Source organism: Pongo abelii, chromosome 3, assembly GCF_028885655.2.
Source record: "Pongo abelii isolate AG06213 chromosome 3, NHGRI_mPonAbe1-v2.0_pri, whole genome shotgun sequence".
Taxonomy (NCBI): Eukaryota; Metazoa; Chordata; class Mammalia; order Primates; family Hominidae; genus Pongo; species Pongo abelii.
The window spans coordinates 7,172,514-7,198,553 of NC_071988.2; the positions used below are offsets into that span (position 1 = coordinate 7,172,514).

General features: G+C 48.1%; 1 protein-coding gene across 6 annotated transcripts in view; it reads left to right on the plus strand.

Moving 5' to 3' along the window:
* The window catches only part of EVC2 (EvC ciliary complex subunit 2), a 155,862-nt gene continuing 129,822 nt past the window's right edge, over positions 1-26,040 (plus strand). Inside the window, exons 1-8 of one of the 6 annotated variants that reach the window (XM_054553703.2) lie at positions 578-710; positions 4,066-4,913; positions 5,799-7,801; positions 11,019-11,073; positions 14,156-14,322; positions 16,993-17,061; positions 18,967-19,153; positions 22,832-22,941. In XM_054553703.2, coding sequence (XP_054409678.2) covers positions 7,793-7,801; positions 11,019-11,073; positions 14,156-14,322; positions 16,993-17,061; positions 18,967-19,153; positions 22,832-22,941 — 597 coding nt within the window. In that variant the 5' untranslated portion in view covers positions 578-710; positions 4,066-4,913; positions 5,799-7,792. The other 5 variants (XM_024246309.3, XM_024246308.3, XM_054553702.2 and 2 more) reach the window with 5 other exon arrangements.

Below are 26,040 nucleotides of genomic sequence, written 5' to 3' on the forward strand. Positions count from 1 at the left end.
TCCTCCCCGAGCTGTCCTGAACCCTCTGGGTGCTCCAGGACTCCTGGCCCCGCGCTCCAAGTGCTTCTCCGTTTTCTAAGCGGGGATGGGGAAACGCCGGATTCACATCCGTGTGTCAGGAAACCGTTCCCAGGGGAAGTGCGTCTGAGCTGAGGCTTACAGACCCGGGTACGCGGTAGCGGAGGGGCCCTTGGGGTCCTGGTAACCTTGGGGAGCAGGGGAGTGACCCGCTCTGATTTGGTTTGGGCGCAAGCAAACCCAGGCCTGGCCGCCGGGCGCCCGGGCAGCGCCAGCTCGCTCTCCCCCTCCCACGCCCGTCCGGCACCTCCCGGCCCGCCAAGCCCCAGATGCGGGTGTTTGTTCCAGAAAACTTTCGGCGGCGGCTCGCACTGAGCATGCTCGGCGGCGGGGCGGGCCTGGGGTCCGGAAGCTCCAGCGACTCGGCGGCACCCGCCGCTTTGGGTAGCGGGTCCCGGCAGGCGATGGACCCCTCGGGCTCCCGGGGGCGCGCCACGTGGGCGCTGGCCGGGAGCCTCCTGGCGGTGGCCCTGGCGCTGGGGGGCCGAGGCTGCCTCGGCGCCAGCTCACGTCCCCGCTGGCGCCCCCTCGGCGCGCAGCCACGCCGGGATCCCCAGGTGGCTCCTGGGTGTGGGCCCGGCCTGAGGACCCCTCCGGGGCGGAGCGGGGCGGGGCCCGAGAGCAGCACGCAGGTAAGGAGGGCCCGCCCCCAGGCTCCGGTCTGACTGTAGTGGTTTGACTTTGTCTACACCGGCGGTGGCATGGAGGACCCTTAGTATTTCGCAAAGAATGAGGAAGGGAGGGCAGGATCTGAATAGGGTGCTTCGCGGCCCTTAGGTGTACTCCCGCTTATGGCCAGAAAGCTTCGAGGGAAACTGGAGACCTTCTTCGGGGTGTGGCAGCTGCTGGCTTGGACTTCACCAGCGACCCGGGTTCGAATCCTGCTCTCCATTTTACGAGCTTCGACCTAGGGCAGGTTACTTCTGTGCCCCAGTTTCCTGATCGTTGAAACGGGGCCGTCGCGGCGTCCACCCCAGAGGGTGGAAGTGGGTTAGATGAGCTCACGCATGCACAGCGCCTTGCAGAGGCCAGCACTGGGAAATTGCAGCGGTTTTTAAAAGTGGGGACTCTTGGCTGGACTCTTAGGTGACTGAACTCTCCTGGCTGATGGATTTAGCCACTTCCTGCTTCACCCTGGCCCTCCCTCTGTGGTCCTAAACTCGAAAGGCATGGATCCCTGGCTGTAGCCCTAGACTTGACCTCCCCCCACAAAGCTGGTCACCAGTCCTAGTGCCTTTTCCTCCAAATCAGCTCGGATGTCTGCCCCTCCTCCCTCCCCACTGCCACTCCCTGCCTTCAGGTCCCACCACTTCACCTGCAGCCCTTGGTGATGGTTTTCCCACGTCTCCCATCCATTTTCCCCCAGACCTCTGGGGTGGTCTGTCCTGGTAGACATCCTGTCACTCCTGTCCCATGCTGGCACTCTTCCCTCCTACACCTCATTGCCCCTGGCAGCACACCCAGGCTCCTATTCCCAGGACTGCCCTGGCCAGTGGTCTGGGCCATTGATGCTGCCCTGAGGTCCTCCCACCTCTCTCCCAGGTTGGTGGGTCGTGTCCTGCTGTGTTCTCTACCCCAGGACACTTGCGACACTGGCAGAGGTTTAGTCTCAAGAGACCCTGCTCCCTTTCTGTCTTTAGGTTTTCACTGGAAAAATGCCATGTCAGTGTCCTGAGCTTTCAAAAGTCCAATGACAGAACATGTTCCCTGGGTCCTTTCACTTGCACCTGCCCTGTGAGGTGGGAGTATCTGGCCCGTTTTGCAGGTGACAAAACCAAGGCTCAGGGAGCCGCGTCCCTAGGCCTGTCCTGTGCTCTCTCCCTGGCCCCTGAGTTCAGAGCCCGCGTGCCTGGCCTCACCTGCTTTACACAAGCTCTTCCTTCTGAGAAGCCAGTGTCAGAAGATCCTGGTGCACACTGGCCTCTGTCAGCCACAGTGGTGTTGAGGGTGGTCCCTGCCAGAAGGGAGGGACGGTGCCTACTGGGAAGGGCCTGAAGCCATCTAGGACCATGGTGGGTCTAGAGTACCTCACCCTCAAGGGCCGCCCCTGCCTTTGCAGGAATCTGGGAGTGAGCACCTGTGTTCAGTTGCCCTTGGCATCTTGAGCACGTCCCCTGGGCCCTGACCCTGCCCACGCCCATCCCACCTGTCAATGGGACCAGCCTTCTTCCATCTCTCTGGGCCTGTCTTGGACAGCCCTTCTGCACACTGTACAGGAAAGAACTCCAGCCATGTGTGTCCCTGCCTTGGTCACTCCCTCTTGTGGGGCTTGGGGCAAGTCACAGCCCTCAGGGTCTCTGCTTCTTCTTCTGAGCAATGGTGTAAGGGCTGTTTCCAGAGCACAGTTCCCGAAGGCACAGGTTAGTTCTTCCTATTGTAATTATTTGATGCCTTCATGTAATTACTTGGTGCCTTCTATCCATCCATTCATTCAATATCTATCTATCTATCGATCTATTTATCTATCTATCTATCTATATTTATTGCACCTTTGCTAAGTCCCATGCTGTGTTCAGGGGGCATTGGGAGACCAATGCCTAATTGCACACAGTGATTGCTGTGAGGAGGAGGAGGATGGGGAGCTGTGAGAGAGGGTGGAGGAAGGAGGTCATTTAGTCTGGAAGGTCAGTCGAGACTTGAAGGATGGGCAGGTTTAGCCAGGGAAAGTGTCCAGAGAGAACGTCCCAGGTGGGGGAATCCTCATGGGTGTGGCCCGCATGTAGGAGGAGCGTGGCATATTCCAAGTCCCTGGCCCCATGATGCTGGGATATTTCTTGGTGAGAACATTTACCACATTGTTTGGGCTGCTTGTCTGTTTCCTTTGCTGGACTGTGAGTTCCCGTGGGCAGGGATTTTACCTTTTTTAATTTCATCATTTGATTCCCACTGGGAATGCATTTTATTCCCCAGTGGTTCTTAAGGTGGGGACCAGGGAATCCCTGGGGTCACTGAGCCGTTATAGGGGTCCATGGAGTCAGAGCTATTTTCACAGTAATACTGAGGTGTTACTTACTTTTTCTACTCATTTTCTCACAATTGTGCGATGGGGTTTTCCAAGGCGACAGGAAGTGTGATGTTGCAGCAGATTTAATGTACAAGCAGATTTGAGAATCCAGCTCCTTCCATTAACTCAGACATAGATGAGGTTTACAAAAATGTAAAAAAATGCTATTCTTCTCACTTTTTTAATTTTAGAAAATAAAACAGTTTTAGTTTATTTAGTTTTCAAAAAATATGCTATTTGTGTTAATATGCAATGGCATTGTTACTCCTATTTAAAATGAATTACTAGACACTTTAAAATATTCTCACCTTTAATTTAAAGAGAGTAAATGTTGATAAATATAAAATATAATCAGCACAAACAAAAGTTTTTTGGAGTCTTCAATAATTGGAAAATGTGTAAAGGAGTCACAAGACCAACAAGTTTGAGAAATCAGTGCTCAGTAGCAAGCCTATCTGATGTCCCAAAAATTAGAGATGAAAGAAATCACCTGGCCCCTTTGAAAGACAAGTGTCTATTTCAGAATGGGATCCTTTCATCATTTTCACCATTTCATTATGCTAATAGTATCATTTTGTTATTTTACTTGAAGTACCACACAACAGTAATTTAGGTTTGTTGTGATGCCAAGTTCAGTGGATTGGGTGTGTCCCAAATTTGTAGAAAAGAACAACAAAAAATCAGCCAGATACGATGTAACATTATCTGTTACACTGTGTAATTACTATAGCTTCAAAATTGCAGCCTTGGAATTCTGAGTTCAGGGAGCCCAAATAGTCAAATAAGCTCAGGCCTGTAATCCCAACACTTTGGGAGGCCAAGTCAGGAGGATAGCTTGAGGTCAGGAGTTCAAGAGCAGCCTGGGAAACATAGTCAGACCCCCATCTCTACAAAAACATATATATATATACACACATACACACACACACACACACACATATATTTCATTAGCTGGGTGTGATAGCACATGCCTGTATTCCCAGGTTCCCAGGTTCTCAGGAAGATGGCTTGAAACCAGGAGTTCGAGGATGCAGTGAGCTATGATCTCACCACTGCACTCCAACCTGGATGGCAGAACAAGACCCTCCAGCCAAGACCTTCTCTGAGCTCCACCGTGGATCTGCATGCCTACCTGACATGGCCCGTGGAGGCTCACGGGCACTCCACAACTCATGCACCAAGGCAGAACCTAAATCCTGCCGCTTGCGTCCCTTCCTGCCAGTGGTTCCTTTGTCTTTTTCTTGCTGGGCCTGAAGGCCTTGGCACCCTCCTTGCCTCCTCCCTCTCCCCAAGCCCCACATTTAGTCAGCACATTGCATGGGTTTTATTTTCACAATACACCCACAATCAACACAGTTTTCACTCTCTTTACAAACACCATCTTCATCTGAATTGCCACCTTCTCTCTGGGATTATTGTGGAGCTGCCTGACTGACCTCCTTGCGTCTCCCCTTGAGTACTTCTCTGTTCTCAACAGAGCAGCCAGAGTGTCCCATTTAAAATGGCTATTATGCCACTCATCACAGAGTAGCTTACAGTGGTTTCCCATTGTCCCCAGAGGAGAAACCACTCACTTGCTCTGCTCAGGCACCCTGGCCTCCTTGTGTTCCTTGAACACCCTGGGTGTGTTCCCTCCTCAGGGCCCTTGCACGTGTCTTTCCTCTGCCTGAACGAATGCTCCTCCTCCTGATACCGCAACAGCTGCTCTGTCACCCCAGTAAGGCCTTTCAACATCACCCCATTTAAAATGGCAACCCCCATTACTCTCTGTCCCTCTTTCCTTCTTTATTTTGCTCCACTGTTCTTATCACCTTCTAATATACTATATATGGTATGTTACTGTTTTGTTTGTATAATATATATAGTATACTCTGATTTTGCTTGTAATTTTCCTAAATAGCGTTTTGAGAGTAGAGCATTTGATGTCTGGTTTGGCAATGTATCCGCATTTTCAAAATAGCACATAGTAGGTGATCAAAAGTATTTGTTGAATGAATGAATGCAAGCGAAGTAACTGAGGTTGGCAGGAAGTGGTGAGGCAGTGGCTGAGGGATTGGAACCTGGGCTGAGAGTCTGGAAACGTGAGTTCTGACCTCAGCTCTACTGTTTACTAGCTGTGGACACTTGAGCATTTCATGTGTCAATTTATAAATATTTATTGGGTACTCTTGATGCTTCTGTGCGGCTCCTGGGGATATAGCACTCAACATGCCTGAGTCTCTATTCTCCTGAAGTTGGTGCTCAGTCCAGCTTTGAGACTCACATTCCTCATCTACAAAGTGGCAATTTTATAGTTACTTCTTGGCATTGTCAGAGATGATGATGATGGTGATGATAGGAACAGTAACAAGAGCAGTGATAATAATAGTTACAATGATATGCAGTAAGTCCTCACGGAACATCAATAGGTTCTTGGATACTCTGACTTTAAGCAAAAAGAAGCACTGTATGCTGTAGGAACTTAGCTCTTGTCTGTATTAACTAGCCTATGGTAAAATTGGTTTTGCTATACAGTATGCCATTTGGCTTAAAGTCACAGTTTCCATGAACCTATTGATGATGTTAAGTAAGGACTTACTGAATGGCAATACATAGTAATATGTAGTAATAATAGCAATAATAACAATTGTATATTTGCTGTGTATTTACTCTGTTGGGCACTATGCTAAGCTTTACATTTATTTTCTGGTTGAATCTTTTACAATTCCTTATGAAGAAGGCGTAATATCCCCATTTACAGATGAGGAAACTGAGGCCACCGTGATTCCAGGTGAGGTGAAGATGTCCACCCAGACTTGCCTAACCCAAAGCACTTGCTGTCAGTGTCTAGGCTGTACAAGAAAGTGCTTCATAAACCTGAATACAAGATTTCTGTGCTAATTTATCATCCCTTTCTTCTTACAAAGAGAGAACTAAGAGGCAATTACAACCATTTCCCAGATGGTCTAAAAGGGTACTGTCCACTACAGTAGCCATGTATGGCTAAACTTAAACATTTTACATGCTCAAATGGCCCCATCTGGCTAGTGGCTACCATATTGGACAGCTCAGATTCTAGACCATTTTCATCAATGCAGACCGTTGGAAGTTGATTGGAAGGGGAGGAGGCAGTGGAGGGTTAGCAGAGACCAGGCCTCTGGGCCATTCATTTGCAATGGCTATTGAGGGCCTTCTAGGTGCCAGGCTCTGTCCTAAATGCTTGAGATACAACAGGACAAGGCAGACCAAGACCTGCCCCTGCTCTTGAGGAACCTGCATTCTTGGAGCAGGAAAAAGGCAGGAATCATGTTACTATGTGGTGTGTCCACTGGTGGTTGGGGCTGTAGAGATGCACACAGCGGGCAGAGTGGTCTGAGAGATGAGGGGCACTCATGATATGGACAGGACAGGGTGGGCAGGGAAGGTGCTTCAAGGAGGTGACAGCTGAGTGGATCCCCGAATGGAGTGGGGGATGGGCAAGGCCTTGTTTCTGGCCAGGACTCCTACAGTTGTTCCGAGGAAGATGGGATGCTGTGGATGGGCTTTGAGCAAGAAAGTGACCCACTCTCAAGTTTCCTTTCCAAGCACCCCCGTGGCAGGGGTGAGAATAGATGGCAGGCAGAGGGGTGAGCAGGAAAGTGGCGAGCAGGCAGGCGGGACGCCAGGGGACCGTGGAGGGGAGCTGGACTGGGGAGGTAATGGTGGGCTACTGAGAGGTTGCTGGATTGTGGATGTTTTTTCAAGGTAGAGCCAGTGGGGTTTACTGGGATTGGTTCTGGGTTGACAGAGAGAAAGAGAAGAATCAAGGACAAATCCAAGGATTTTGGCCTGAGCCAACAGGAGAAAGGAGATGCCACTGGCTAATGTGCAGCAGCCTCAGGTTGGAAATCACTGCTGTTGATTTCGACATGTCTCTTAGGCATTCAAGTCTGGATTTGAGGGGAGAAACCTGAACTAGAGATTTACATGGGGGAATAGTCAGTGTGTAAATGACCTTTAACATCTGAGGGCCTGGATGAGGAACTCTCGACTGGAAAAAGTACCCTGGAGCAACCCCAGGACTTTTGACTAGGAAGAGGAAAAGATCCAACAGAGGAGGTGGAGAACATGTGGCCTCTGTAAAAGGGAACCAGGAATGTGATCCAAAGGTCAAGGGTGGACAGCATTTCAGGAAGGGAGAAGGGGCTCACCATGGTCGGCAGAATAATGGCTCCCAAAGATGCCCACGTCTAGACCCCTGGAACCTGTGGATATGTTAGGTTTCATGGCCATGGGAATTGACGTTATACAAGGAATTCAGGTTGCTGATCAACTGATCTTAAAATAAGGAATATATTCAGGATTATCTGATGGTTCCAATGTAACCATCAGGGTCCTTAAAAGTGGAAGAAGCAGGCAGAGGAGAGATCAGAAGGAGATGTTGGAAGAAGGTCAGAGAGATGCAACGTGAGAAGGACTCAGCTACTGCTGGCTTTGAGGATGGAGGAAGGGGCCATGAACTTAAGGAATGCCGCAGTCTCTGAAAGCTGGAAAAGGAGAGGAAATGGGTTCTCCCCTGGAGCTTCCAGAAAAGAGCACAGCCCTGCCAATACTTTGACTTTAGTCCATTGAGACCTGTGTCAGACTTCTGACCTCTAGAACTATCAGAGAATAAATGTGTATTGTTTTAAGCCACTACATTTGCAGTAATGTGTACAGCAGCCACGGGAAGCTGGAATAAGCACGTATCGAATGCTGCTGGTAAGTGTGTGCGATGAGGAGGACTGGCCATTAAGTGGAACGTTGGAGTGGCTGTGGTGACCTCAACAGGAGCTGTGTCAGCTTGGAGAAAGGGATGACAGGGAGGGGCAGGCTGGCCATTGGAAGGTGCTATGGGCTGCACCTGGCATGGTGCTTATGGGAGCAGTTGCCCAGAGTGGCCAGAGTCCCAGAGAGGCATCTACCCAGGCTGGGGACTGCGGTGAGGACAAGAATCAGAGATGCCCAGAAACCAACGAGACTGCCCTGGGAGGCCTGGCCCTGGGTTCTCATGGAGGTCAGCCTGGGTCCTTTGCTCCCTGGGATCCTGCCTCTTCCTCCTGAGTGGCAATGTCCACTGGTAAGGAGAGCTTTGTCCCTGGGCGAGGTCAGGGGCCAGGTTCGCTTTGCCTGACATGTGATCCTAACAAGCAGCAGGTGCTGGTTGAAAGAATGGATAGAAAGTTCCAGGGGACAGAGGTTGTACAAACGTACATTTGTGTGGAGTTCGGTGCACCATCCAATGGATGCTTTGCCATCCATTGGCAAATGTTCATATCAGAGACCACATGGATGTATTTGTTCTTAAGTAATAGACTGTAATTTTTAGAACAGTTTTAGATTTACAGAAAAATCAAGCACATAGCGCAGAAAGTTCACATGTACCTCCTCCACCCACACACATACATAATTTCTGCTATTATTATTTCTTTATTTTTATTTTTATTTTTTTTTGAGACAGAGTCTTGCTCTGTCACCTGTACTGAAGTGCAGTGGCGCAATCTCCACTCACTGCAACCTCTGCCTCCCGGGTTCAAGTGATTCTCCTGCTTCAGCCTCCCAAGTAGCTGGGATTCAGGCACCCACTACCATACCCAGCTAATTTTTGTATTTTTAGTAGAGGCAGGTTTTCACCATGTGGGCCAGACTGGTCTCAAACTCCTGACTTCAAGTGATCAGCCCACCTCGGCCTCCCAAAGTGCTGGGATTACAGGCGTGAGCCACTGTACCCAGTCTATTATTTATTATTCATATTTATTATTTATTTTTTTCAGAGAGGGTCTCACTTTGTCTTCCAGGCTGGAGTGCAGTGGCATGATCATAGCTCACTGCAGCCTCGACCTCCTGGGCTCCAGGTAATTCCTTCTGCCTCAGCCTCCCAAGTAGCTGGGAGTACAGACATGTGCCACTACACCTGGCTAATTTTCTTATTTTTTTTTTTTTGTAGTGATGGAGTCTCCCTATGTTGTCCTTTCCAAGGCTGCATAATATTCCATTTTATGGATGGACTGCATTTAGCTTATCCATTCATCCATTGATGGACATTTGGCTTGCTTCCACTTTTGGCTATTGTGAATAATGCTGCTGTGAACACAGATGTGCAAATACCTCTTCAAGACCCTGCTTTCAGTTATTTTGCGTATATGCCCAGAAGTGGAATTCTGAATCATGCTGCTTTATTCTTTTTAATAGCTGCCTGGTACTCCATAGAATGTTTGTACCATAATTTACTCTTTTAAATAGAATTCTTTACGCTGCCCATAGCATAACATAAGCTCCATGTGAACAAACTGAAGCCAAATGTTTGGCTCCATCAATGGGGAATGCTGGGGTGCATTTGGTAGAAGGCTGTCTGGATCGAGCTGCACCCGTTTTCCCTCTTCCCGCACCTCTTGCCTGTCTCCGCCACTGTCTCTGCAATTTCCATCATTTCCTCCGTGTCCCTCCATGAGTCTCCATCTCTGTGGGTGGGCCTCCTCCACGCCTTTGGGGGAAAATCAGCCTCCAGCCCAGCTGGGCTTACATCACCCCAGCAGAACTGCCCCAGCCAGGGTCCTGGAGGCCTGTAAGGACTGGGCCTGAAACACAGACAGTGGCCACAACCAGTTGTCCCATCGATCCTGTCCCATCTCATGCTTTCCGTGGTGTCTGGCCCGCGTGAGAACCATGCGAACAGTAGCTACATGGACTAGTCATTGGAACTGGACCCAAAGCCAGACCTGAGCATCCCGCTCAGCTCACATACACATCCTTTCTCCTTCCATTACACAGAAACCAGCCGTTGCATGCAGGGTGAGCACATGTGCTGGGCCAGGCTGCTTGCGTGCCAGGCTCTGGAGTGAGTTATCTCATTACCGTAGACTGGGGGTAGTGCTGTAAAATGAGTATAATGCTTCATGCGTTTCTATGGGGACTACTTGTACAGTTCACTCGGTGCACATAGTGTAAGCACTGGCACATGGAGAAGGTTCCATTCGGGAGAGCTTTTATTATTATTCAGTAGAGAGGTCTGAGTCTTTCTAGAGCCCAGTGATTCACAAAGGTAAATTGGAAGGTTGTGGCCAGGCTCAATTTAGACCAATTTTCATCACCAATGAGGCTGAGCAGACTCAGAGGAGGCTTTGAGGTCACTTTTCAGAAGAGGGATCTGAGGCTCAGAGAGGCCGAGAGACTTAGCCAAGGACACACAGTGAATAAATGGTTCCAGCTGGAGTCCAGTTCTCTCCACTCCTCGTCTAGTGTCTTATCTACCACTCTGGAAACTTGCAGGATCTTGGGAATTCGCAGACTGTTGGCTTACCCAGGGTCCACAGAGTTGATGGAGGGCGGGGCTGAGGTTTGAACCCAGGTCTGTCTGATGATAGGACATTTCAATCACATGGTGCGGCCTCCCTTAACAGCTCCCAGAAATGCATTCATGAGGGTGCTGATTCTCTCCCTGGGAAAGAGAAGGGAATTCTCTACTCAGAAGCTGGCGGGGATGGCTGACTTAGAAAAGTTTACTTCACACTTCTGGATGAAAGTGCAGGTCCTTGGCCGGGCGCGGTGGCTCACACATGTAATCCTAGCACTTTGGGAGGCTGAGGCGGGCGGATCACGAGGTCAGGAGATCGAGACCATCCTGGCTAATACAGTGAAACCCCGTTTCTACTAAAAATACAAAAAAAATTAGCCAGGCGTGGTGGCGGGCACCTGTACAAGTCCCAGCTACTCGGGAGGCTGAGGCAGGAGAATGGCGTGAACCTAGGAGGCGGAGCTTGTAGTAAGCCGAGATTGTGCCACTGCACTGCAGCCTGGGTGACAGAGCAAGACTCTGTCTCAAAAAAAAAAAAAAAAAAGTGCATGTCCTCTCCATGTGAGCCATTTACAAAGATTATTTATTACCACTTCTCACAAGTATGTGTTCCATTAATGACTTTGTGTCTTTTGAATTTTTTAGGACTTGCCCTGTATGATTTGGCCCAAAGTGGAATGCTGTCACTTTAAGACTGCAGGTGAGTTTCTCTTCTGGTTGATGTTCCCCTGTTTTGAGCATGAAAAACCAGAAGCCTGAAGCCTTCCTTCCTCCAGCTCCCTCACACTCTGCTGATCCTTCCAGCACCTCTCTACTTTGGGCAAGTAGATCATTCCCTGTCCTTACAGAACTAGGGCAGTGTGCCTCCACCTCAAAGCTGGCCGAAGCGTTAGTGCACAGTGGAACCTGGGGTGAGGTAGGCCCTTTTTGATATCCCCTGAAGGCGTTTGGTGAATGAAACAGAATGTGTGAATTAACTGGGTATATCAGTTTCCTGCGACTTCCCTAACAAATGTTCACAAACAGTGGCTTCAACCACACACATTTATTGTCTTACAGTACTGGAAAGCAGAAGTCCAACATCAGTTTCACTGGGCAAAGTCAAGGTGTCTGTCTGGTCCCTCTGGAGGTTCCAGAAGCGAACCCATTTCCTCTCCTTTTCCAGCATCTATGGCCGCATTGCCTGCGTTCCTTAGGGATGGATTAGGGATACTGCCTTCCTCCATTTTGGAAGCTAGCAGCATGGCATCGTGCCTCAGTAGTTACTTGGCCTTCTTCTCTTCTGTCTGTCAAATCTCTGTCTCCTTCTTATAAGGACATCTGGGATGATATTTAGGGCCTACCAGTATAATCCAGGCAATCTCCCCATCTCAAGGCCCTTAATCGAATCACATCTACAAAGTGTCTGTGACCCTAAGATAACAATCACAGCTCCATGGGGTTAGGACCGGGCTGTCTTTGCGGACCTTTATTCAGCTTGCCACGCTCAGTGGCTGAAATTCAACTGACACTCATTTAAGCAAGAGGGAATTGATTGGCATCTGTAACTGAAACGCACAGGCCCTGGCACTGCTGGACCCGGGAGCACAAGGTTCTCAATGCTCCTACGGCTCTGCCTTTCTCCTTCCCTCTCAGCCGCCCTGCTTTCCTCTGGTGAGCATCTTTTGCAGGCAGTTACATCCTTTCCCCATGACGGGAAAGATGCCGCGGGCAGTCCCCGGCTCTTGAGCCTCATGGCTGGCACCTGCAGTGCAGACTTCCCAGCGGCTGTTGACAGCTCCAGGGCAGACCCCTGGGCTCAGCGTGGGTCCCTGGCCTGTCTCTGAACCTATCCCTGGGGCCTCTGGGTGGGGTTTTCTGGGTTCTGTGCCTAACTCTGGTGTCCTGGGGAATGGGAAGGGCTGGGATTCGGGTGGGCCCTACTTGGCTCTGTAGACTGAGTGGGATTCTTGCTGAATAGAGGAGGGGTCCTCTCTGAAGGGAGGGATCACCTTGGAGTCTTCATTAAAGCTGAGGACCAGGAGAGCCAGAGAGGCGTAAATGGGTGGACCAGAGATGGAGCGCTTAAGGGTAAGGTATGGCCTTAAGATTTTATATCCTGCTTACTTGCTGCACAAGTATTTGTGCCCTGGCCCAAGGTGCTGTGCTGGGGTCCGAAGATGGATGTCCAGTCTCACTTGCACCCATACGCTCTACTCAGACATTCCTGATGCTCTGAACCAGCCGCTCACCTGGTGGAGCACCCACTTGTTTCCATGGCGAGGGCCAGCAGTTCCCCGATGCTTGATGCAATAGAAGCCCTTATCCCATCCCAACCTGAGGAACTGAATCACCCCCGGATACAACCCAAGGAAGGAAAAAAAATACTGTAATTTAATCTAGGACCCAGCTCCACATCTTTTTTTGATCAAATTTTAGTTTTATTCCTGCATATATTTTGAAATTCTATAGAAAGTTTCAAAAGCACTTGTAGTCTTTACCATCAATATGCTGGGTAAGAAAGACTGAAAAGTATATCTTATTTTCAGTCCAATTAGTTTGTATTTGAGTAGAAGACAAATGTTGAAGAAGGCACAATGCCACCATCCAGGTCATTTCAAAACTCAAATTGCTGACTTGAAGCATTGGATACATCTAAGCCCTTTCATGTGCAGTGTGGCATTTGATTGGCTGCTCAGACAACAGCCCTGTCTGATTGGTATCTTAATCACACTCCCAGGTGAGGGGAACTGAGGCCCAGAGAACTCAGCTGACCTGTGCAAGGTCCCACAGCTGATCAGCATCTGGGCCACATCCACTGAAGAGGGACCCTGACAGCCCAGCCAGGACCTTTTAAATGACATTCCTGTGCTTTAGACACAGTGCTCATGAACTTTCCAAATGTATTGACACAGAGAAAAATCTAAGGGAGTCATTTCTTTTTTTTTTTTTTTTTTTTGAGACGGAGTCTTGCTCTATCGCCAAGCTGGAGTGCAGTAGCGTGATCTCGGCTCACTGCAACCTCCACCTCCAGGTTCAAGCAATTCCCCTGCCTCACCCTCCTGAATAGCTGGGACTACAGGTGCGCGCTACCACGCCAGGCTAATTTTTTGTATTTTAGTAGAGACTGGGTTTCACCATGTTGGCCAGGATGGTCTTGATCTCTTGACTTCGTGATCTGCCCGCCTCAGCCTCCCAAAGTGCTAGGATTACAGGTGTGAGCTGCCACACCCGGCCTGGGAGCTGTTTCCTACTGGAGGGCTCAGCAGGCGTTTGTGTCTGGCCATGTACACATCCTCTTTAGGATGGTGGTTGGTGGTGGTCACTGAGGGCTTACTCTGCAGTAGTCGGGTGCCCAGAAGGACCTTGTGAGGTCAGACCTATGCTGTTTGCCTTAGAATTAAGCAAACTGAGGTATAGAGAGGTTAGAGATTATGCCCAAGGACTCACAGCCGGAGGGGCAGAGCCAGGACTGGAGCCCAGGGCTGTCTAATGTCATGTGTGTAAGTATCACCCCAGGCACCATTCTTGTCCAGTGGTTCTGATTCCTAGGTGGGGCTGCATAACCCAGGTAAGGGGATGAGGCTTTGAAAAATGCTCTTCTTAAGTTCTGTAGCCTCCCAGTGAGCATGTCTCATTTTCCTGGCAAAGAGATGATATCATTCATTCATTCATTAACTTACTTACCCAGCAAACATCTTCCAGGTGCCTTCCATGTACCCTGTAGTCTGTCTGTAGAGGTTAAGCTCTATGTCTTACTGTCTTTCCGCATTATATAAGATGGGCGCGTTGCTGTTTTGCAGTGGAAGCACCACTTGGAATGAAATTGGACAAGAAAATGGAAGTCTTTATCCCACTCTCAACTTCTGCAGCTTCTGGTGGGCCATGGGCTCATTCCTTATTTGCTTTTATACCCTCCTGGCCTAAGAAGAACTTATTTAAAAGAGAGTCTCCTATAACACACCGCCTGGTAAGTATTAAGTTCAATACTTTAACACAAATACCAGAAGTTGGAAAGAAACCAATTTTGGGCTGTATATAAAATGGCACAGGCTTTTGTTGCTTAAAAAAACCCTATTCCTTCTCTTTCACTAAGTATAGTTATCATTGGGGAGCAAATCCATTTATTTTTCCAAGGTGCTGTTTCTGCTACACAACATACAGTATTTAGATGGAGAGGAGGTTTGACTCAGCACTAGGCTGCCTCATCTGGTGTTTCCAAAGCAGGGATTGGATTGTGCTTTAACCAGACCGAGTGACTCCCAGCTATTAAAGATGACTGTGCTCATAATAGCAGTGAGCATTTCACAAGCATTTACTATGGGCCGGGCACTGGGTTTAGCACTTTCTATGTATAATCTCACTTGAGCCTCATTATGAGTTTCTTAAACAGTAGTATTTTTATTCTCATTTTACAGACAGGAAATTGAGGATTAGAGAGATTAAGAACTAGTTCCATGTCCCATAGGTAGAAGTGGCAGAGCTCCATGCTCTTGCTATTGTTTTCTATTCTGTTTTATGTAACGTGGGTTCAGTGGCTTAACGTGATATGAGAACCGTTGAGCTTGGCCAATGAGCTACGATGGCCAAGAGCCCTTTTTTTGGGCTCCCTGCTAAGTAGTGATGTTAATATCCTGGGGCTGCTGTCACAAATGACCACAAACAGCATGGCTGAAAACAACAGGAATGTATTTTCTCACTGCTGGGGAGGTTAGAAGTCTGGAAGCCCGGTGCTGGCGGGGCCACGCTCCCTCTGCAGGCTCTAGGGGAGCATCCTCCTCCCTCTTCCAGCTTCTGGTGGCTCCAGGCCTTGGCTGTGGCTGGATTGCTTGACTCTCTCCCTTCATCTGCTCTTGGCCTCCTCTGTGTCTGTTTCTTCTCTGTGTGCCACTTATAAGGACACTTGTCAATGGATGTCGAGCCCACCTGGATAGTCCAGGATGATCTCTTGAGATCCTTAGTTTAATTACATCTTCAGAGACCCCTTTTCCAAATAAGGACACATACACAGTTTCTGGGGATCAGAACACGGACATATCCTTTGGGGGACATCACTGAACCCGCTACAGTACTCATTGTTCTTTCCAGTCCTCTCCAGTTACAGGTAACTCGTCACCTCCCAGGGCAGCACTCTCCATACTCACTCATCCCTTCTGCATTTATTTGCTCCACAAGCTGTATTTATCAGTTGTTGTTTGCAAGATGCTATATGAAGGTCAGAAGAAGAGAAAGCCAGGTCCCTGTTCCAGGGCTTTGGCAAATTCTCTCAGGGTCCCAGCGTGTTAAAAAGGCGTTAGGGTGGGTGTGGTAGATGGAAGCTCAACTGAATCAGAGGCCTGGGTCAGGCTGATGCTGTTGCATATTGTCTGTGTGTTCTTTGGAAAATGGCATTTTTGTTAATTTTCTACACAATGAGAGGGTTACACTGTGGAGAGGGAATGCATGTTGTAGAAAGATCACAGGATTTGGAGTCATACAGGCTTGGGTAGAGTCTCGAGCTTCCTGCCTGCGTGACCTTTGGCAAGAGTGTTAACCTTTCTGAACCTTAGTTTCCTCATCTCTAAAATGGGAGTAATAGAATTCATGTGTGTAAAGTTATGGGTGCCATGCCTGGCCCTCAGCCAATGACAGACATTTCATGGTTATTAGGCCCAGCGTGGTGGCTCACGTTTGTAATCCCAGCACCTTGGGAGGCCAAGGCAGGAGGATCACTTGAGACCAGGAGTCCAAGACCAGCCTGGGAAACATAGCAAGACCCCATCTCTACAAAAATAAAAAAAAATAAAAAATAAACAAAACATATGATTATTAATAGCACTGAGAGCTGCCAGAGTCTGTGACTCAGAATACAGCTTGTTCCACTGCAGGTGACAGGTGCGCAACACAGAGAGTGCAAAAGATGTGGTCATCACAGCAAGGAGAGCCAAGGAGGGCTTCCTTGATGAAGTAAGGGTCCAGTCCCATTTAAAGGAGGTGTGTGGATACTGCAGGGCCCTGGGGTAGCTACGGAGCATGGCAAGGGCAGAAATGAACAGATATTTGTTATTAGTCAAAGGGAAAGGAAATCTGCTGTTTCAAGGGCAGCAGGAGGCTTGTGTTTGATGGATGAGCCCTGGCTTTCCTTTGGGACCTTTTCATAGGAGCCATTGCAGGGCTGGAGGAGGCCAAGCCTTGGCGGGGGGATTCCCTGTGTTGATGAGGGATCAGGCTCACAGAGAGGCTGTCCCCAGCCCCCAGACACACTGCCCTTTGTTACAGCGCACGGTGGCTCACAGGTGTACTGTCAGCCCACACCTGGAAAGCACACAGTACATGTTAAATATCTTCACTGCTCTTCCCACATCCCCCCTTGCTGGTATGTCAGTCTTGGTTGGCTGAGCCCTGTGAAAACAGGTGTCCCACACATGCACCCAGACCAGGAATACACTGTGGTGTAAGCTCATGTCCACATTCTTCCTTCCGTAAGTTTTAATTTCCAATCCTTTAATGCTCTTTTAAAAATAAGACTTCAAGATTATTTAAGGATTAGTAGCAGTAATCCTTCTACCCTCTGTAAAAATTTCATCATCTTGTACTTTTATTAAGTATATATAGCATGAAATATTTCTCATTTTCTAATAACTTTTACATTTTATTGTAGTATGGGGACATTTCAAGAGAAGTTCAAGGGACTTCCGAGAATGGAGTAATTTTTCAGAAATGTGCACTGGTAAGTTTCCATTGGTGGTGTATATTTGAAGAAAAAATAATTGGATTTTGCCCAGATCATTTTAGTAGAGTCAAGTATTTAAGAACTGATAAATCATGGGCTTACCTACACAAGTCTAGACACATGAGCAATGAACAAACAACAACGTCTCTGATATCTCATATGGCAACACTAGGACTGAGATTATTTTTGTTACAATTAAATAATTGTCAGTAAAAATCCACAGAGATCATTTAGAATGGGAAAAAAGTATGATATATTTTGTTTCAGATTATAATCATTAATAGGGTACCTGACAGTTTTCAAAGTTGTTTAATGTTTTTTAGGTCTTTAATCTTCCTAATCCCACAAGATGGTTACTAATCCCACATATTATCCTTGTGTCATGGGTCTCCAGCACCTGCCTTAGGGTCAGTGATTTGCTAGAAGGACTTACAGAACTCAGAAAAGCCATTCTGCTCAGTTAGAGTTCATTACAGAGAAAGGGTATAGATTAAAGCCAGGAAAGGAAAAAGGTGAATGTCGCAGAGCCCAGGAGAGACCAGGCATGAGCTTCCAGCTGTCTCTCCCAGTGGATGAGTTGTGTGGACAGAGCTTAGTTCTCCCAGCAATGATGTATGACAGTGCGGATGGAATATTGCCAACCAGGGAAGCTCATTGAAGCCTTCGGGTCCAGGGTTTTTCTCAGGCTCAGTCACATAGGCATGGAGCACCCATGAGACTGACCTCAGTTACTCATTCTCCAGCCCTTCCAGAGGTCATTTCAGTACAGCAGGGTCCAAGGCACCCACCACAAATCATTGGCATCAGCTATCTGGTGGGTCAAAGGACCCAGGCATATTAAAAAAAAAAAAAAAAACCCACACTGTAATCAGGCAAAGATATTCCACAGGCTTTCAGGAGCTGGTGAAGGGCCAGTCCTTTCTCTTGAATGTGGAGGGTTTGGACAGCCCAGGCCTGCTGAGTTAAGCCTTTCCTGTGCCGCCCTCATTTTATCACAGGCCCTCAACTACATCGTCTGCCTTCCTGGATGCAGTCAGTGTTAGCAGTTTCTTGTATATCCTTCTAGTGACTTTTTCTGACATATGCATGCAGTTATAAGTGTGTGCCCATGCATGTATACATACGTGTACCTTCTTTCTCCCCCACTCTTTTTCCACATAGGTGGCAATATATTACACACACAGTTCTGAAGCTTGCTTTTATCACTTCTTATATTCCAGAGCTCGCTCATCTCAGCACACACATTGCTTCCTTCTCTTTTTTCCAGCTCCTGCATGTATTTCAGCAAAGCTGGGGAGAAGCTGGTGCAGGAGGGCTGGGAGACAAGATTAGAGAGGGAGGCAGGGCAAGAGTGCAGAGCCCAGGTGATGAGCCTGCTGCATGGGCCACTGGATGGCTTCCGGCAGTAGAGCCATTGAGACACATGCTGGGCAGAGCCTGAATGTGGGAGATGATCCAAGAGGCGGATGAGCTGCTTGGGTCCTTCCTGGAGATCACATGACCATCAGAGACCCTGGGCTGAGGCTGAATCTTCAAAATAACTAAGTACCAAGGAGCCATTGTTTGCTTGGTAACACTGGTTGTCACAATCTCCCCAACCTGAGTGGTTCTGCACTTGGTGACTTTTTCTTCTAAGATTCTCTGCAGGGATGATTTCACTGCATTTCAGCATCTCAGTTTCTTTGAAACTGTCTCCAAGCAACAGCTTGGCAAGTGTGGGTCAAAACCCTCTTGGGGGTCTTTGAAATCATACGGAGACTGATAAATTCCCAGACCCTCTGCGAGACCGTGCTACCCTCCTTCTTCCTGGATGCCTAATGTGCACAGGCTGGGCTCATGCCCCATTTTAGGAAGCTGGACTTGTCAGCAAATCTGCCCTCCTGCCTTCTCCTTCTGCCCTAGGTGTCCGGGCCGAGCGAAGCACAGACAGCCCACATATGGCTGCTTGTTAACAACACCAAGACACCCTCGTCAGCCAACCTCTCAGAGCTGCTCCTGCTGGACAGCATCGCTGGTCTCACCATTCAGGACTCCATCGGAAACAGGACCTCGGAAGGATTCCAGGCTTTTAGCAAGAAGTTTCTGCAAGGTAACAGCAAAGCGTTCTGAAGTCAGGGATGACAAATGAGAATACGTACAGATACTTCCAGGTGAATGTGTTCTGGGTCAGGCATGTTCTTAAAGCCTTACACGTGTTCACTCTCTTAATCCTCACAGTGGATCTTACTATTAGGGTATCAAAAAAAGAGACCACATTCAATATCTGTAATCAAAAAGCTGAATTTCTCATTTGTCTTAGAGAGATGTTAGATTTGGAGAAAGTGTTGTGGGAAATTTTTAAAAATATATAGTCAATTTTTATTATGAAAAATTTCAAACATACACAAAGATACAGTTTACAGTGGACCCCAGTATACCTGTCACTCAGATCACCAAAATTAACCATCACTCAGGAAGATGAAGAGTTTGTTTTGAGTTGTGCTGGACAGAGTAGGAGTGGGTTGACATCCATCTCAGTAGCATGTTCTTGAGCTGTCCAGGTGTGTTCAGGTGTGTTCAAGCATGTTCACTGGGGTAACTCCAGGGCTGCTTGGTTGGCTTGTAGACTCTGCCACCCTCACTGGTTGGCTTTCAGAGGTTCGTTTCCTGAGGTGGGCTGTTATTGGTCAATTAAGCAGGTTTAAAACCAATTCTGGGATTCAGTTGGTACCATGGCTTCAGAACTCAGTTTCCCTAGGAGGGCAAAGACATCTTCTATTCTTAGTAGGACCTCATTACAGATGAAGAGACTGGGACTAAAGTGGCTGAGAAGCTTGCCCGAAGTCATAGGGCTGGCCGCTGTCAAGGCTGAGTCAAGCTCAGGCAGTGTGGCTCCCTGTGCACCCTGGTAATCTGTAAACCGTCATGCTTCTCACACGCCTGGAACTCTTACCGACTCCATGCCTCCGTACTCACAGCACACATTGCTCATCGGTCATGCTGCTCCTTCCCTGAGCCTAGATAAGGCCTCAGAATCCTTCTTAACACGCTATTATTGACAGAAGCTACTAGTGGAGCTTGCCCACAAGTAGTGACCTTTTTGCTGGCTCTGATTTAAATGATGTCATAAAAGTTTTTATGAGATGTCCCAGCTAAGTGACCTTCAGTGCTTTCCTGCCTTCAATGATATAAAGATGAATCCGCTATTCTTAACTCATGTTCAAAGCACGGAGCATGGAGCCACGAGCAGAGCATAGATGTAGCCTCAGATGGACCTGGGTGACTCCCAGCCTTGTGACTGAGAAGCTGCATGGCTTCTGCAAAGCTATTGAAGTGCTCTGGTCGTGCGAATATCAGTCCATTGTGGAGTCGTAGAGATTGAATCAAGGAGACAATGTCACCCAGGCACTCTGCCTGGTAAAGGGAAGGTGTCCAACACCCTCTCCAGCTTGTGGTCCTGCACTTCTCTCATCTCATTTCCCCGCAGACCTTTCATGGTCCGTGCTCCTGCCAGACCTAGCTTCCTACCCTTCTCCTATCTCCTAGCATCTACTCTTGCTCTTGTGTGGGTCAGGAAAGCACCTCTCCCCAACTCTGAATCTACAAATCATCTCTATTCTTTGGGACCTGGCCCTGGTGTCACCTTTTCTAGAAAGCCCTACCCAATCCCTTGCCCCAAAGTCACCCCTCTGCCTCCAAACTTCCACAGAGATTACCTGCCCCTTCCTGCTTCCCTGCTTGAAGCCTAGGGCCATTCTAGGCACTTTCCACACGTGAATTCATGGACTTCTGCTCTGGCACGTGTACACTGCGTGTCTCTGAACCTTGGCTCTCCATCTCTCCTCTGGACATGCTAATAACACCCACCTAGGAAGGTGCTGTGAGGGTAAGGGAGTTAAAGCAGTGTGACGCAGCCCGGCTGTGGAAAGTGTTCCTGGGCTCCTGGTGATAGGAGGTATTTTGTTGGTGGTTTTTTCTTTTCTTTTCTTTTCTCTTTTCTTTTTTTTTTTTTGAGATGGAGTTTCGTGCTTGTCGCCCAGCCTAGAGTGCAGTGGCGCAATCTCGGCTCACTGCAACCTCCACCTGCCGAGTTTAAGTGATTCTCCTGCCTCAGCCTCCCAAGTAGCTGGGTCTACAGGCGTGTGCCACCATGCCCAGCTAATTTTTGTATTTTTAGTAGAGACAGGATTTCACCATGTTGCCCAGGCTGGTCACGAACTCCTGACCTCAGGTGATCCACCTGCCTTGGCCTCCTAAAGTGCTAGGATTACAGGCGTGAGCCACCACGCCCGGCCACTGTTGGTGTTATTTTTATTCCTATTGCTCCATTCTTGTTATTTATGCCCATGCTTAGCTCTACATTCCCTGAGGGCAGTGTCCAAATCATATTTATCTGTGTGAACTCATCACTATGCCAAGGAATGTGACATTGATTTTCACCTTGGGGCACAGGTGACTTTTTTTTTTTTTTGGTCCCCCAAAGCATAAGTAGATAACTGTAAAATCAAATGACCAGTCAGGTCCCAGTTCATTGACATTCTGACCTCATCATTATTATTATGTGGTGCTTTTCTTTTATTAGAGCCAGTGTTGTTTGGGGAAAAGATGATGGGACCCAGAGGGTCAGGTAGCTCCCTGTCCATCAGTGGGGTGATCCTAAGCCAGTCACTGTCTCTCAGTCTCAGTTTCTTCTTCTGTATGTTGCAGAAAATCACGTGTTCTCCATCCATCTTGGGGCAGTGTGTGGAGATCAGCTGGGTTAATGCAGGTACAGCGTGTGGAGAGTGATGAAATCACTGTATGGGGAAGGTCTGACTATGACTTCCTTCCCTGCCATTGTCATTGTCACTGCCATTATCTTTATCACTTTACGTTCATGATCTTAGCTCTAGGATATATAAAAATAAAATGAGATGGGCATGGTCCACACCTAAAGTCCCAGCTACTCAGGAGGCTGAGGCAGGAGGATCACTGGAGCCTGGGAGTTCGAGACTAGTCTGGGCAACATAGAGAAAGCCTGTCTCTGAAATAAATAAATAAAAATGTTTAAATAAAAATGAAAATGTTGAGGATTTTTAAAACAAAAATGCCAGTGATTCCTTAGGCTAAGTGAGCATTCCTCCTCTTTTACTATATATATATGTATATGTGTGCGTGTGTGTGTGTATATATGTTATATATATGTGTGTATATATGTTATATATATGTGTGTTTCTATGTATATATATATATTTGAGATCTGCATACATTGAGAAATGAGGCATATTGTGGCATTTTAGGGCTATAAGTAAGCTGTGTTAGGGAGAAAGGCAGGTTGGAGGACAAGCTTAGGTGAGAACAGTGACTGGCAGAGTTAGACAGGCTCTGTCACCCACCTGGCTACGTCAGGCGAAGGCCTCCAGTCCTGGTACAGCCTCTCCCGAGCAGGATGGGCTGAGCGCGGTCCACCCAAACTTACCTATGGAATGAGGTGTGCTGCATAGTGAGAAAGGGCTGGGAGAGCCAGCCCTGTTGTGGGTAGTGCACCCCCGCTCGTGAATGGAAACGTCAGGAGTGGGAGTCCAGGAGTCCGCCCAGCTCACTCTCCCCAGTTTACCACTCAGAGAAGTCCCTCCCTGCACCCAGCTGTGTGCAATACAAAGGGCTTCCCTGCTGCAGGCATCACTGCCATGGTGGCCTCCCTTGGAACCACTGAAGCCAGGGGCCAGGATGTGTCTGGGGTGTGGTGGGGTGTGGCCGGGGGCGTGAGCAAGCCCTCCCTGAGTCACACGTGTTTTTCTCTATGCAGCTGGAGATGCCTTTGTTGTCAGCTACGCAGCCACGCTCCAGGCTGGAGACCTCGGGAACGGGGAAAGCCTCAAGCTTCCTGCCCAACTCACCTTTCAGAGCTCATCACGGGTATTACCTTTGTTACTTTAATCTCTGTCTTGCCACTGCCAAGAGAGCTTGTTTTCATGCGCGTCCGTGTGAAGAGACCACCAAACAGGCTTTGTGTGAGCGACATGGCTGTTTATTTCACCTGGGTGCAGGCGGGCTGAATCTGAAAAGAGAGTCAGCGAAGGGAGATGGGGGTGGGGCCGTTTGATACGATTTGGGAAGGTAATGGAAAATTACAGTCAAAGGGGGTTGTTCTCTGGTGGGCAGGGGCGGGGATCACAAGGTGCTCAGTGGGGGAGCTTCTGAGCCAGGAGAAGGAAATTCACAGGGTTGTCACTCAGTTAAGGTGGGGCAGGAACAAATCACAATGGTGGAATGTCATCAGTTAAGGTGGGGCAGGGCCTTTTCACTTCTTTTGTGATTCTTCAGTTACTTCAGGTCATCTGGGCATATACGTGCAAGTCACGGGATGCAATGGCTTGGCTTGGGCTCAGAGGCCTGACATTCCTGCCTTCTTATATTAATAAGAAAAATAAAACAAAATAGTGTTGAAGTGTTGGGGTGGCGAAAAGTTTTGGGGAGTGGTATGGAGACAGAATGGGCGATGTTTCTCAGGGCTGCTTCAAGCGGGATTAGGGGCGGTGTGGGAACCTAGAGTGGGAGAGATTAAGCTGAAGGGAGGTCTAGTGGTAAGGGGTGATATCGTGGGGGATGTAAGAAGAAATATTTGTCATATAGAATGATTGGTGATGTCCTGGGTATGGTTTTGGATGAATTCAGAAACTAAATGGAATAAGAGAAGGAGAAAAACAGGTATAAAAGGTCTAAGAATTGGGAGGACCTAGGACATCTGATTGGAGAGTGCCTAAGGAGATAAGGAGATTCAGCATAGTCCTGCCAGCAAAGATTATTTATTTACTTCAAGAGTTTAGAGTGGCAGTTTGGGGATAGCACCAGGAGATATCAGCTGTGATGGCTTGGAGAAACAGTGTAAACCGGCAGTGTAAACAAGAGCAGGGCATGTATGAGTAGTTGAGAACGGTGAATAGAAGTATGACTGCACAAAAGATAGTAGGGATGACAAGTTTTTTTGGGGCACAGTCTAAGCTGGTCTGGTGTCGAATGAGACTGGGACCTAATAAAAAGGAGCGTCTATACAGGAGCTTAAATGGACTGTACCTTGTAGCATTCTGAGGACAGGCCTGAATTCTGAGAAGCGAAAGTGGTAAAAGTATTGTCCAGTCCTTTTTAAGTTGGTGGCTGAGCCTGGTGAGGTGTGTTTTTAAAAGACCTTTAGTCCGTTCTACTTTTTTTGAAGACGGAGGACCGTAAGGGATATAAAGGTTTCACTGAATACTAAGAGCCTGAAAAACTGCTTGGCTGATTTGACTAATAAAGGCTGGTCTGTTATCAGACTGTATAGAGGTGGGAAGGCTAAACTGAGGAATTATGTCTGACAGAAGGGAAGAAATGACTGTGGCGGCCTTCTCAGACCCTGTAGGAAAGACCTTTACTTATGCAGTGAAAGTGTGTATTTAGACTAAGAGGTATTTTAGTTTCCTGACTCAGGACATGTTGAGTAAAGGTAATTTGTCAGTCCTGGGTGGGGGCAAATCCTCGAGATTGATGTGTAGGGAAGGGAGGGGGCCTGAATAGTCCTTGAGGAGTAGTAGAATAGCAGATAGAATAGCAGATGGAACACTGAGAAGTTATTTCCTTGAGGATAGATTTCCACGATGGAAAGGAAATGAGAGGTTCTAAGAGGCGGGCTAGTGGCTTGTACTATAGCATAGCCTGCCTTTGCTGGTGTGTGGTGATTAGGCCTGGTGGAACTGCCGTCAATAAATCAAGCATGATCAGGGTGAGGAACAGGGAAGAAGGAAATGTGGGGAAATGGGATGAACATCAGGTGGATCAGAGAGATGCAGTCATGAGGGTCAGGTGTGGTATCTGGAATGATGTGGGAGGCTGGATTGAAGGCTGGGCCGGGAGCAATTTGTTAATTGTGGGACTTAACAAAGAGTGAGTACAGCTGAAGGAGCCGGGGAGCAGAAAGTGTATGTGTCAGGTATGAGGAAGAAAATAGATTTTGGAAGTTATGAGAAATGTAGAGAGTGAGTTGAGCATAATTTGTGATTTTTAGGGCCTCTAACAGTATTAAAGCAGCGGCAGCCACTGCACGCAGACATGAGGGCTAGGCTAAAACAGTAAGGTCAAGTTGTTTGGACAGAAAGGCTACAGGGTGCGGTCCTGGCTCTTGCGTAAGAATTCTGACCGCACTAACCATGCCTAGGAAGGAAAGGAGTTGTTGTTTTGTAAGGGATTGAGGTTTGGAAGCTTAATCAGACACGATCAGCAGGGAGAGCACGTGTGTTTTTATGAGAATTATGCCGAGATAGGTAACAGAGGAGAATGAAATTTGGGCTTGACTGAAGTAATGGGGTCTGTCTGTGAAGTCTTGCGGCAGTACAGCCCAGGTAATTTGCTGAGCCTGATGGGTGTCAGGGTCAGTCCAAGTGAAAGTGAAGAGAGGCTGGGATGATGGGTGCAAAGGAATAGTAAAGAAAACATGTTTGAGATCCAGAACAGAATAATGGATTGTGGAGGGAGGTATTGAGGGTAGGAGAGTATATGGGTCTGGCACCACAGGGTGGATAGGCAAAACAATTTGGTTGATAAGGCACAGATTCTGAACTAACTTGTAAGCCTTGTCTGGTTTTAGGACAGGTAAAATGGGGGACTGGTAAGGAGAGTTTATAAGTTTTAGAAGCCCATGCTGTAGCAGGCGAGTGATAACAGGCTTTAATCCTTTTAAAGCGTGCTGTGGGATGGGATACTGGCGTTGAGCGGGGTAAGGGTGATTAGGTTTTAATGGGATAGTAATGGGCATGTGATCGGTTGCCAAGGAAGGAGTAGAGATGTCCTATACTTGTGGGTTAAGGTGGGGGGATATGAGAGGAAGATGTGAAGGAGGCTTTGGGTTGGGGAGAAGGGCAGCAATGAGATGTGGCTGTAGTCCAGGAATAGTCAGGGAAGCAGATAATTTGGTTAAAATATCTCGGCCTAATAAGGGAACTGGGCAGGTGGGGATAACTAAAAAAGAGTGCATAAAAGAGTGTT